Below are 11,735 nucleotides of genomic sequence, written 5' to 3' on the forward strand. Positions count from 1 at the left end.
AATGCACCAACCCGGTGGGGCTGAGCTCCTGTGAGCTGCCCCCGGGAGTCTGAGTATCTCTAGATGGAAAGAAAGGGATGCCAGCACTGGGAGGACCAAGGGTGCAGCCTTGACCAGAACCTGCACTGAGGATGGCCAGGCTAGGAGATCTCTGGGGCACTTGGTGGCCTTTTTCACTGCTGCAACTTTGCTCTCTGTTTCTTCAAACTCCTACAGCTACAATTAGACCCTCTCCCCCAAGATGTCCCAGCCACAATTCTATCTGGTTGAGTGGCAACACACACACACTCATGCGCACACACACACACATTCCACAATCTGTCTCCGAGAATTATGAAGTTTTCATATAAACCACAGAATATATTTAATTCAAATTAAACATGAAACTAGAATAATCGGTCCTTATCAAGTAGCAATTACATTGTTTAAAAAAAAAAAAAAAGAACAGTATATTTCTGTCTACATTCCGACAATCCAACAAGGCGGCATGGGTCACATCCAGTTTGACGAGGTGACAGAGCCAGCAGTCACCATCCATGGGCATGGTTCTGAGGGGACTGGGGAGACACAGACCATACATGATACAAAATGATTCTGCAGCAAGTCTGAAGGAGAGCAGCCTCCCTCCTAATACATAAGAATGAATGTCCAGGTAGCAGAGAGTAGGCGACTTGCATAATGAGCGCATTTTATTAAATAGATAGTTAACGCACTGCTTCTTACTCATTCCAAGTTGCTGTAGGTGCTGCCCGCATTAACAGCAGGGACAAAAGCTTCCTATGCGCATTTCAGCAGGAATACTCTCTCCACTCCAGGTATTTCTTTGTTTTGGATTTTTTTGGCATGATTTCCTTCCCATGTAAAGAAAGCCAACTTCTTCAAGACACAGGTCATTCAGCTTTAGTGGTTCTCCTTGGGCTGTGCAGAAGGCAGGTCCCGCACAGTGAGGCCCTCCTTTGTCCTCCACTGAAAGCTTTTCACTGTTTGGTCTGCAAAGGAAGAGGTTCGCCTGCCCCTGCTCCACTCGCCAGGGTGGAAGGGGTAGAGGGCTGGGAGAGGGCTTTCTTCACAGGGCAGTGCTCTCGGTATCATTGTCTATATCCAGCAGGATGCGGCCAGGCACGTCTTTGCTGGCTGAGTCTGAGTGCATTTCAGGAAATATGCTGCGATGTGGTTCTGAAACCCTGGAATTGGAGTCTGGACAAAAACACGAGGAGACATGGTGTCAATGAGGGGTAACCCCCAAGAGGCCACCTGAGGGTGCTCTGAGAAGGAGAGGCTGGGAAGTTTCAGGGTCAGCCCATGCACACAGGGTCCCTTGCGAGAGGCTTCATCAGCTCTTAGAAGCCAAGTGAAGCCTTTGTGACCCCAGAGGGCAGCTGAGTGGCACAGCCTCGCCTCTGGGCTCTGATGTTGCTTGCTATGAGCCCGGAGCAGCCCTTGGAGATGCAGCTTTTAAAGGACTTGCTTGCTTTGATGGAGGAAAGGAAGCCTCATTCTTCCCAAGGCCTCTAATGCATGAGATGAACCCTCCTGATGGCCCCTGGGCTGCCCTGGGAAGAGGTCTCTCCTCGAGACTGCTGGGTTTTCCTCCTGTTACTAACACTAGGACCTCACCCTCAGCATCAGCAACATTTGGGCCTTAATTATTTGTTGTGGTTGTCCTGTGCATTGTAGGTGTCACCCAACAGATGCCAGTGACATGCAGCCTCCTCCCCCAGTGTGACAACCAAAAATGTCTCCTGTACATCACAGATCACTGGGGAAGTTTAAACTGTCTCCAGATGCTGCCGAGTGTCCCCTGGGGAATCACAATCACTGCTGACTGACATCACTGAGGCAGACCAAGTCTCCTGCAAACATTAACGTCCCCTTCTCTGTCTAATACACCTCAAATGCCATTTTCATGTCTTGCTGTTGTCCCCCTCTCCTATGCTCTTCCCAGAGGCCAGTGGGTCTCAGATTCATTTATGCATGAACAAATATTTACTGAGCACCTCCCAGGTGCCAGGCACCATTCTATCTGCTGAGGACGCAACAGCGAACAAGATAGGCACAGCCTCAATGAAGCCCACAGTCAAGTAGGCGAACCAAGGGGATCCTAAAGGTTAAGACAAAAGGGCTGGCTTCTCTAGTAGATGTGGGTTCTGGCAAATTATGAGAGCCTCATTAGGTATTTTAGGGCTGGTGTAAGACAGAAGAGAGATGTTTTGTAGTTTTGCTTTGCTGGGTTAGAGGTAGCCATGGCAGGCAGCAGTGAGGGAGTGGGAGGAGGAGGTGGTTTGCGGGGGCGTTTCACAGTTAGGCTTGAGAGCTGCTTTCCTCCACTTTCTGTGGTGCAAAATGACATCCTGTCTGTCCTTGGCGGGAGCTAGTTTTGACCATATTTCTGTTCGACCCGCTCCCGTCTACGCAGGCACAGCTTGAAAACGCTGGTGCACTTTGGGGAAGCTCACTGCTTGAAGACTTGTTCCAGCTCCCACCCCTTCCACCTTCCTGTCCCTACAGTTCTGAGCTGTGAGATCTATTCACTCCCTGGGACATCCTTTTTCTCACAGTTACTCCTGGGTTGTCCCTCAGGGTTTCCTATGCACCATGACTCAGAGAAATTTCTAGATTTACGGAGGTGCCAAGGTGTCAAAAAGTTCAGGTGCTGAATGTCATTTCAGACAATTCAGGCCTTGTGATAACTATAAAACCAATGACACTGTGCAGAATTGCACCAGCCTATGGTGCAGTCAAAGGTGGTCTATATGCACAGAATAGGGGCTGTCTTGGATTTGTCCTAAGCAGAACAGAAGTCAACGAAGGCAGGGACTGTGTCTGTCTTGTTCACAATGTATCCTCAGTACCTAAAACAGTGACCGGCAAATAGCAGATGTTCAATAAATTTTGTAGCTGCACACTTGGATGGTTGGATGGATGCATAAAGAGTCATCTAGAGCAACCATCTTTCCAATCCTCCGTTCTTACATCCTCAGGCAAAGAAGTAGCTGTGACTTGAAGACGACGTATAAGAAAATCACTGCAAATGCAATCCTTTCCCCATTATCTTGGCCCACAAAAACAGAAGGGGTTACCAGCCCGTGTCTCTTCTCAGCCCAGAGTTTATCAGAAACTATGGAACCGACATGACTTGGTGGGGAATGCATGATGCAAAGGCACTGTGTATACGGATGAGATTTCTACTTGTTAATATCTGTATTCACATGCGAGCTAACGTCTATCAGCCACCAAGCCCTTCCACAGCTGCTCTTTTTTTCTTATACATCACATATACATAATTTTTAGATTTGTACCTCTCTGAATTTTTCTATTTATGATCCACACACATTATTTATTCAAGGGGGAAAAAGGTGTTTTGGGGCGTAAAGGAAATCCCTTACTCTGCTGCCCACCTGCCCCATCTGGTTTCCCCAGCCCCTCTCTATTCCTACATGAATCAGTCCCTGAAAGAAACGATGACTTTGTTTACACACAAAAAGGAGAAAGAATTATGGCAACCTGTACAGAACTAGTTTTCAGAAAGAGACTTCATCACAGTAGCTAACATTAAAAAAAAATTTTTTTTTTTTTTTTGAGATAGGGTCTCACTCTTTTGCCCAGGCTGGAGTGCAGTCGTGCAATCTCAGCTCACTGCAGCCTCCACCTCCTAGGCTCAAGCGATCCTCCCACCTCAGCCTTCCGAGTAGCTAGGACTACAAGCATACACCACCATGCCTGGCTAATTTTTTTTAATTTTTGGTAGAGACAGGGTTTCACCATGTTGACTGGGCTGGTCTTGAACTCCTGGCCTCAAGCAATCCTCCCACCTCGGCTTCCCAAAGTGCTGGGATTACCAGCATGAGCCACCACACCCAGCCTCGGTAGCTGACATTACTATAGAGCACTTACTTACACCACAGACTGTACTATACACCAACACTTTATCACATCGTCTCACTGAACCCCCATTAACTAATCCTAAGGCAGCAGAAATAAGAAAGGGAGACTCAGAGGCTCTATTCCTTGCCCAAGGTGACACAGCCAGTGTGGACCAAAGAGGATCAAAGCCAGATCAGTTGCACTCTGGCTCTTCACATTACATTTTCCCTCCTCCCCAGAGGAGTCTGTAAATCCCTGGGTGAGGGCCCTCAAAGACATTATCTGATATCATTGTTTCAGTCTTTTTTTTTTGAGACGGAGTCTCTCTCTGTCACCCAGGCTGGAGTGCAGTGGCGCGATCTCGGCTCACTGCAAGCTCCGCCTCCTGGGTTCACGCCATTCTCCTGCCTCAGCCTCCCGAGTAGCTGGGACTACAGGCACCTGCCACCGCACCCGGCTAATTTTTTGTATTTTTAGTAGAGACGGGGTTTCACCATGTTAGCCAGGATGGTCTCGATCTCCTGACCTCGTGATCCGCCCGCCTCGGCCTCCCAAAGTGCTGGGATTACAGGCGTAAGCCACCGCGCCCGGCCCATTGTTTCAGTCTTAAACACTGGTTTGTTGTAAACAGGAGAAAATGGTTATTTCAGAAAGACACCTGTAAGAACCTGGTTTGTCTGAAACACCTCTAAATCTTTCTGGCTATGAACTCATATATTAACTGCACTCCAAGAAGGGCTGGTTTCTGAGCATATGCTTGGAGCTAAGTTCATATAAAAGATATTGTATTTAAAAAAACAAAATAGGCTGGGCGTGGTAGGATGATGGTGTGAGCCCAGAAGTTCGAGACCAGCTCAGGCAACATGAGACTCCGTCTCTATAAGAAAAACACAAAAATTAGCCGGGTGTGGTGGCGCATGCCTCTAGTTCCACCTTCCAGCTACTTGGGAGGTTCGCTTGAGCCCAGGAGGTCAAGGCTGCAGTGGACTATAATCCCACCGCTGCACTCTAGCCTGGGCAACAGAGCAAGACCCTGTCTCTTTTTGTTTATTTTTTAACAACAAAAAGAAGAGAAACAGAGGATGACCTCCAGTAACCAGCCTCAGCCCAAAGACAGAACTTGATACAGTTCATCACAGATTTGGGGCTCTGACAAATGTAACCCAGGTTCCTTCCTGAACTGAGTATCTTATCCAGGAAACAGAAGTGGATATTTAAGAGCTAGAAGTGGAATGTTATCACTAAGGGTATGGTTCTAGAAGATTTACTTATTACTTCAACAATTTTGAATATGTGCTTTCGGTTGTGAACTCACCCTTCAAGAAGTCCAAGGTGATTCTGATAGCCACTTTGACAAGTAACAGATCCAAATATGCCCTTGAAAGTAAGTGGCGCAGGCACAACTGCAGGGCGAATAAACTCCCTCCCCCTCTCCACCACCCATCCCTCTTCTCAGACCTAGGGTCTCAGGGAATGCCTTCCTTCACCAGTGAATGGTCTGAGTCTTAAACACTCTGGTTGATTGTTGTAAAAAAGAGATAAAGGTTATTTTAGAAAGACACCTGTAAGAACCTGGTTTTCTTTAAACACCTCTAAACTTCTCTGGCTATGAATTTATATATTATTTGCATTCCAAGAAGGGCTGGTCTTTGAGCATACTGCTTGGAGCTAAGTTTATATGACAAGTATTATATTTTGAAATTTAAAAAAAAGCAAAAAACCAGACAAAAAAGAAACCTTTTATTGGAGGTCTCTTTTCTGTTTTGTTTTTGTTTTTGTTTTAAATAAAATATCTACTGTATGAACTTAGTTCCAAGCAATATCCTCAAAGACCAGCCCTTGGAAGGCAAAGAATATATAAATTCGCAACCAAAGAGGTTTAGGGTGCTTTTAGAAAGCAGGTTCTGGCTGGGTTCGGTGGCTCATGCCTGTAATCCCAGCACTTTGGGAGGCCGAGACAGGCAGATCATCTGAGGTCAGGAGTTCAAGACCAGCCTGGCCAACATGGTGAAACTCCGTCTCTACTAAAAATACAAAAATTAGCCAAGCATGGTAGTGAGTGCCTGTAATTCCACCTACTCAGGAGGCTGAGGCAGGAGAATCACTTGAACCTGGGAGGTGGAGGTCACAGTGAGCTGAGATCGCACCACTGCATTCCAGTCTGAGCGACAGGGTGAGATTCCATCTCAAAAAAAAAAAAAAAAAGCAGGTTCTAACAGGTGTCTTTTTAAAATAAACTTTTCCTCCTTTTTACAATGTAATACCTGTCATATAAACTTAGCTCTAACCAGAGTGTTTAAGACCCAAACCATTATTTCCTCAGATAATGTCTTCACTTTCAGGATCCTCACCCAAAGATATACACAACTCTTTTGGGAAAGAGGGAAAATGTTAGGGTGATTAAGAATGATGGGGCCAGGCGCGGTGGCTCATGCCTGTAATCCCAGCACTTTGGGAGGCAGGAGTGAGTGGATCACTTGAAGCCATGAGTTCGAAACCAGCCTGGCCAATATGGCAAAACCCCGTCTCTACTAAAAATACAAAAATCAGCCAGGTGTTGCCACACCTGCCTATAATCCCAGCTACTTGGGAGGCTGAGGCAAGAGAACTGCTTAAACCAGGGAGGCAGGGGTAGCAGTGTGCCAAGATTGCACCACTGCACTCCAGCCTGGGCGACAGAGTAAGACTCTGTCTCAAAAAATACATAAAATAAATAAACAGAAGAATGACAGTCCAACCAATCTGGCTTTGATCCTCTTTGGTCGAAGTAGAATTGTGTAATTTTATCAGAACTGATGATTTCTCGTCAGTTTTCTAGGGCTATGAGAGACTTTGAGTCAATTATTCAGGAGTGATTCTGTTCAAGTCTCACTGGATGTTATCTTGACACAGTTCTGATTATCTACTTATTAAAAATAAACTGCAAGTAGAAACAGAAGCCACTTAAATATCCAACTAGGAGTAATAATACATCTGGTTGATGAAACATTATGTAGTCACTGAAAAACATGGCTCTAAAAATTACATTATCACATGAGAACGGGCATATGATGTAAAGTAAAACAAAAGGATCCAAATCTGTCTGTGTCAAATAATTATGCTCATGTACCTCCTTGCCTTTTAGAAAAACTAAAAGAATAAAAGGGGCGGGTGTGGTGGCTCCCGCCTGTAATCCCAGCACTTTGGGAGGCCGAGGTGGGTGGATCACGAGGTCAGGAGATCGAGACCATCTTGGCTAACATGGTGAAACCCTGTCTCTACTAAAAATACAAAAAATTAGCTGGGCACGGTGGCGGATGCCTGTAGTCCCAGCTACTTGGGAGGCTGAGGCAGAAGAATGGCGTGAACCCGGGAGGCGGAGCTTGCAGTGAGCCAAGATTGCGCCACTGCACTCCAGCCTGGGGAACAGAGTGAGACTCCGTCTGAGAAGAGAAGAGAAGAGAAGAGAAGAGAAGAGAAGAGAAGAGAAGAGAGAAGAGAAGAGAAGAGAAGAGAAGAGAAGAGAAGAGAAGAGAAGAGAAAAGAGAATAGGAGGAGAGAAAAGAAAAAAAGTAGAATATAAATGGCAGACTTTTTCAATTGTATAGCTAGAGTTGATTTCTTATTATTTCCATTTCTCAAGAGTTTTAATATCCATGCTTATTTTTATTTATTTGAGACAGTCTCACTCTGTCACCCAGGCTGGAGTATAGTGGCACAATCTTAGCTCACTGCAGCCTCCACCTCCTGGGTTAAAGCAGTTCTCCTGCCTTGGCCTCCCAAGTAGCTGGGATTATAGGCACCCATCACGACACCCAGCTAACTTTTTGTATTTTCAGTAGAGATGGGGCTTCCCCATGTTGGCCAGGCTGGTCTTGAACTCCTGACCTCAAATGATCCACCCGCCTCAGCCTCCCAAAGTGCTGGGATTACAGGCATGAGCCACCGTGCCCCAGCTCATGCTTATTTTTAAAAAAGCATTACTTCCATGACATAAGAAGGGTGAGAGTTTAAAAGGCAAACACTATGAAATTAGCCAGCAAAGTGTCCAGGCTTATGGCTACTATGTGAGTGATTTGGTCTATCTGTGGTACAGTGGACTAACGCCTCACAGACAGTCTCAGGCTCACTAAATTATATGAATGTATTTGTTATCTCCTTCTGCAGAGCATTGTCTTTTTAACCCATGAAAGAAGTGAGATTCAAAAAACCAAGTGGTGCATCAGAATCAAAATATGGATACCTGGGTTCCACCCCCGGTCTCCTGTGCTTGGGTCCTAGAAGGCCGGGTCCGGGCGTATGAGTTTTTAAAACCCTGACATGTGAATCTAACATAGAAATCTGATTAAAAGTATTTTTTTCTACTAGATAAAAATGATAAATAGCAGGCCAGGCACAATGGCTCATGCCTATGATCCCAGCACTTTGGGAGGTCGAAGCGGCCAGATCACCTAAGGTCAGGAGTTCAAGACCAGCCTGGCCAGGGCACGATGGCTCACGCCTGTAATCCCAGCACTTTGGGAGGCCAAGGTGGGCGGATCACAAGGTCAGGAGATCGAGACCATCTTGGCTAACACGGTGAAACCCTGTCTCTACTAAAAATACAAAAAATTAGCCGGGCGTGGTGGCGGGCGCCTGTACTAAAAATACAAAAAATTAGCCGGGCGTGGTGGCGGGCGCCTGTAATCCCAGCTACTCAGGAGGCTGAGGTAGGAGAATGGCGTGAACCTGGGAGGTGGAGCTTGCAGTGAGCCAAGATCGTGTCACTGCACTCCAGCCTGGGTGACAGAGCAAGACTCCGTCTCAAAAAAAAAAAAAAAGACCAGCCTGGCCAACATGGTGAAGCCCCGTCTCTACTAAAAATAAAAAAAAAAGCCAGATGTGGTGGCAGGTGCCTATAATCCCAGGTACTCAGATGGTTGAGGCAGGAGAATCGCTTGAACCTGGGAGGCAGAGCTTGCAGTGAGCCAAGACTGCGCCATTGCACTCCAGCCTGGGTGACACAGCAAGACTCCATCTCAAAAAAAAAAAAAAAAAAAAAAAAAAAAGAGAGAGAGAGAGAGAAATAGCTAGCCTTCATTTAGATCCACTATATATTAAGAACTGTAATTGGCTAACAGAATAACCTTGGACTTTCTCTATTTGATCTTCAACAATTTAGACAGATGTCACCACTTTACAGATCAGCCAGGTTGTGCCTAGCCTATGTTATACCAACAGCTGAAATTCTAACTCAGTCTGGTCTGACTCCATAATGTATGTTCTTTCTACTATACCTCAAGCTTGCCTAATATGGAAAAGAATGGAAATTAAAGAAGTAACAAGGCCAGCCTTGTGACCACCTGTTCCACATCTGGGTACACACTTAGTATTCCGAATGATTGCAGCAAGCATCAACAAAGCCAGTCCTCCTTCAGTGCATGCACTATTAGTAGGGATGCAAGCAGGCAGGGTTAGGGTGGCCGGTTAGTAACAGGCATGAGTGCACAAATATGATCATCAAGTAGCAAAAATGCATTGGCCAATCAGGTGCCTTTTCCTTACCATTAAATATTCCAATCTCAGTTCTTACTGAATATGGCAGGTCATACATCTAAATTATTTAATAAAATGTTTAAATTAGAATACTCTTTGCTAAAATCTATTACTTCAAAAATAGCAAGATATAAACTCTTCTACATGGGAATTAAAACTCTTCCTGCTCTCTAGAGTCACAATTAACAGGAGACTCAAAATGACGCCAGAATCTCGGCATCCTCCAGTGCTGGTGCTGAGCTGTGAGAAGTTAGCTGCCAAACCTGCTTGGCAGCAATAATCTCCCCCAAGAGTTTATCTTAATCCCATTAGCCTTAACCCAACTCTTTAAAACTCTAACTTAATCCAACTCTAAAGGAATAACCTGTTTTCAGGAATTTGTCCATCTAAACTTTTCTAAGTGAAAACATTACGTCATAATAAAGGACCATCCTGTCCAAGGAAGTTATATATTTTTTCCTCCTTGAAAAACCCAATGGCTATATCCAAGAATGGTTAATAGCAGTATGATCAACACTAGCAGATTCAAAAATTCTAAATGTTGGCCTTCTGTGTACTTTCAATGGCAGGCTAGGGGATTTTAAGATAGTACAGGTTAATTCTGTAATACAAAGATAACTCTGGTAACCTGGAATTTCTTGAGTTAGGAGAATTCATAGCATAGACCGGTTTTTAAAATAGCTAGTATCTTAGGGAAACACATTTTTAATGTAAAATTTCACTTATCTAATAATTACAGGCAGTACATTACAGTGTTGTAGCAGATCAGTAAACTAAACTTGTGGAATAAATACACCCCAGGTAACAATGGTATTAAAAAATAGGCATAATTCTGGTTTGGAATCTTTCATTTAAATAAAAGGAAATATCTGAGAATAACATTTTGGTGTGTCACAAGCATGAAATTGTGGTATCGCACCCGGGCCTCCTCCCTGTTTTGAAGGTTACGCTCTGGTTTTCCACTTCTGGTTCCTACAGAAAGTCTTACTAAGCTGTGAGCCCTCTGGCTAAGGGGCCCACAACAGGCGTAAGGCTCAGGCCAGCTGATTAAAGCAGCTGTACACATAATGAGGGCCTTATGCTGCCCACATGTGGACCCAGCGGCAGACTTAGATGAGCTCACAGTGCCTTTTAAAAAGCTCATATGGTTTAATAAAGCAAAACGTAAGCATGCTAGAATGCAAAGGAATTTAAAAGAATTCAGTGTAGGGTATTTGGGGGAAGATTTTTTTCTTTTTAATTTTTTGGTCTTGAGAATTTAAAATATCAAATTAAGAAGCTCCATGCAGTTAACTTGCACTTAAGATACAAAAATTTAAAATTAAAGCTCAAGACACAAAGGACACAATTTCCTCCCATGCTGACTGCACCCAGGACCTCTTTGGTTGGATGCTGGTTAGCCCATTAGTGACAGGTAAATCACACTGGGAAGAGTAGACTGCTGCTAAGAGGGTCACCAAAAAGACAGAACATATTCCTTTTTTTTTTTTTTTTTTTTTTTTCAAAAAAGAGCGTCTCACTCTGTCATGCAGGCTGGACTACAGTGTGCAGTGACACAATCACTACCCACTGCAGTCTCGAACTCCCGGGCTCAAGCAATCCTCTTGCCTCAGTCACTCAAAGTACTGGGATTAGAGGCACGAGCCACTGTGCCTGGCCCCTAAGAAAGAAGATACTCTTCAAGAGCAGCTTGAAATCAGGCTCTTGATCTACTGACATCTACTCCTTGAATTTGAAGCACTGCAGCTCAAAGTGCTTCTGATAAAAATAAAGAAATGTCTATATGCTACAGAATGGATGGCCCATTGGCTGTCAGGGCACAGGGTCAAACGGCTGCTCCTGAGCACACGGTGAAAAGCACATATGCAAAACACGGGTAAGCAGGAGCATTTGGAGCTGTGGGGCAAGCTGCTCGGGGCCGTTACAGACCTTAGTCCTGGAAACCTTCCCCACCTGTGAGGGCACTAGTAAGGGCATCTATTGGGAAACAAAACAAACAAACCAACATGGCTTTGTTGTTTTCAAAATAAAAGCTCTGATGTCATCAGAAAAAAAAGTTATTAACCATTTATAACATGTGCAAATTATGTATTATATTCCTGAAAAAAGTTATTAAAAGATATTGTTAGAATCAGTTAACCGTCACCCTTTGGGTTAATGGAAACCTTGGCACATTTTTAGCTGCAAAGTCACTCAATATGGTTGGAAAGCCCAGAGGTATATTTCAGCTTCTTTTCCAAAAGTGCCCCACTTAGAACAATTTAAATTAGGCTCTTGTAAGAAATTCTTTGAGGCCCCTAATTACCACTTTTTAAAACACACTAGAAACTCCCATATCCATCCTTAAATAATAAATT

General features: G+C 44.6%; 1 protein-coding gene across 6 annotated transcripts in view; it reads right to left on the bottom strand.

The window, feature by feature from the left end:
• Positions 1-339: 339 nt before the first annotated feature.
• Positions 340-11,735, bottom strand: part of ARHGAP17 (Rho GTPase activating protein 17) — a 97,026-nt gene continuing 85,630 nt past the window's right edge. For 2 of the 6 annotated variants that reach the window (XM_032157160.2, XM_032157154.2), the window contains one exon: positions 340-1,197. In XM_032157160.2, coding sequence (XP_032013051.1) covers positions 1,067-1,197 — 131 coding nt within the window. In that variant the 3' untranslated portion in view covers positions 340-1,066. Of the gene's footprint in view, positions 1,198-9,387; positions 9,437-11,307; positions 11,356-11,735 lie in introns of all 6 variants that reach the window. The other 4 variants (XR_009214163.1, XM_032157159.2, XM_058440839.1 and 1 more) reach the window with 4 other exon arrangements.

This window comes from Hylobates moloch, unplaced genomic scaffold, assembly GCF_009828535.3.
Source record: "Hylobates moloch isolate HMO894 unplaced genomic scaffold, HMol_V3 SCAFFOLD_6, whole genome shotgun sequence".
NCBI classification, from domain to species: Eukaryota; Metazoa; Chordata; class Mammalia; order Primates; family Hylobatidae; genus Hylobates; species Hylobates moloch.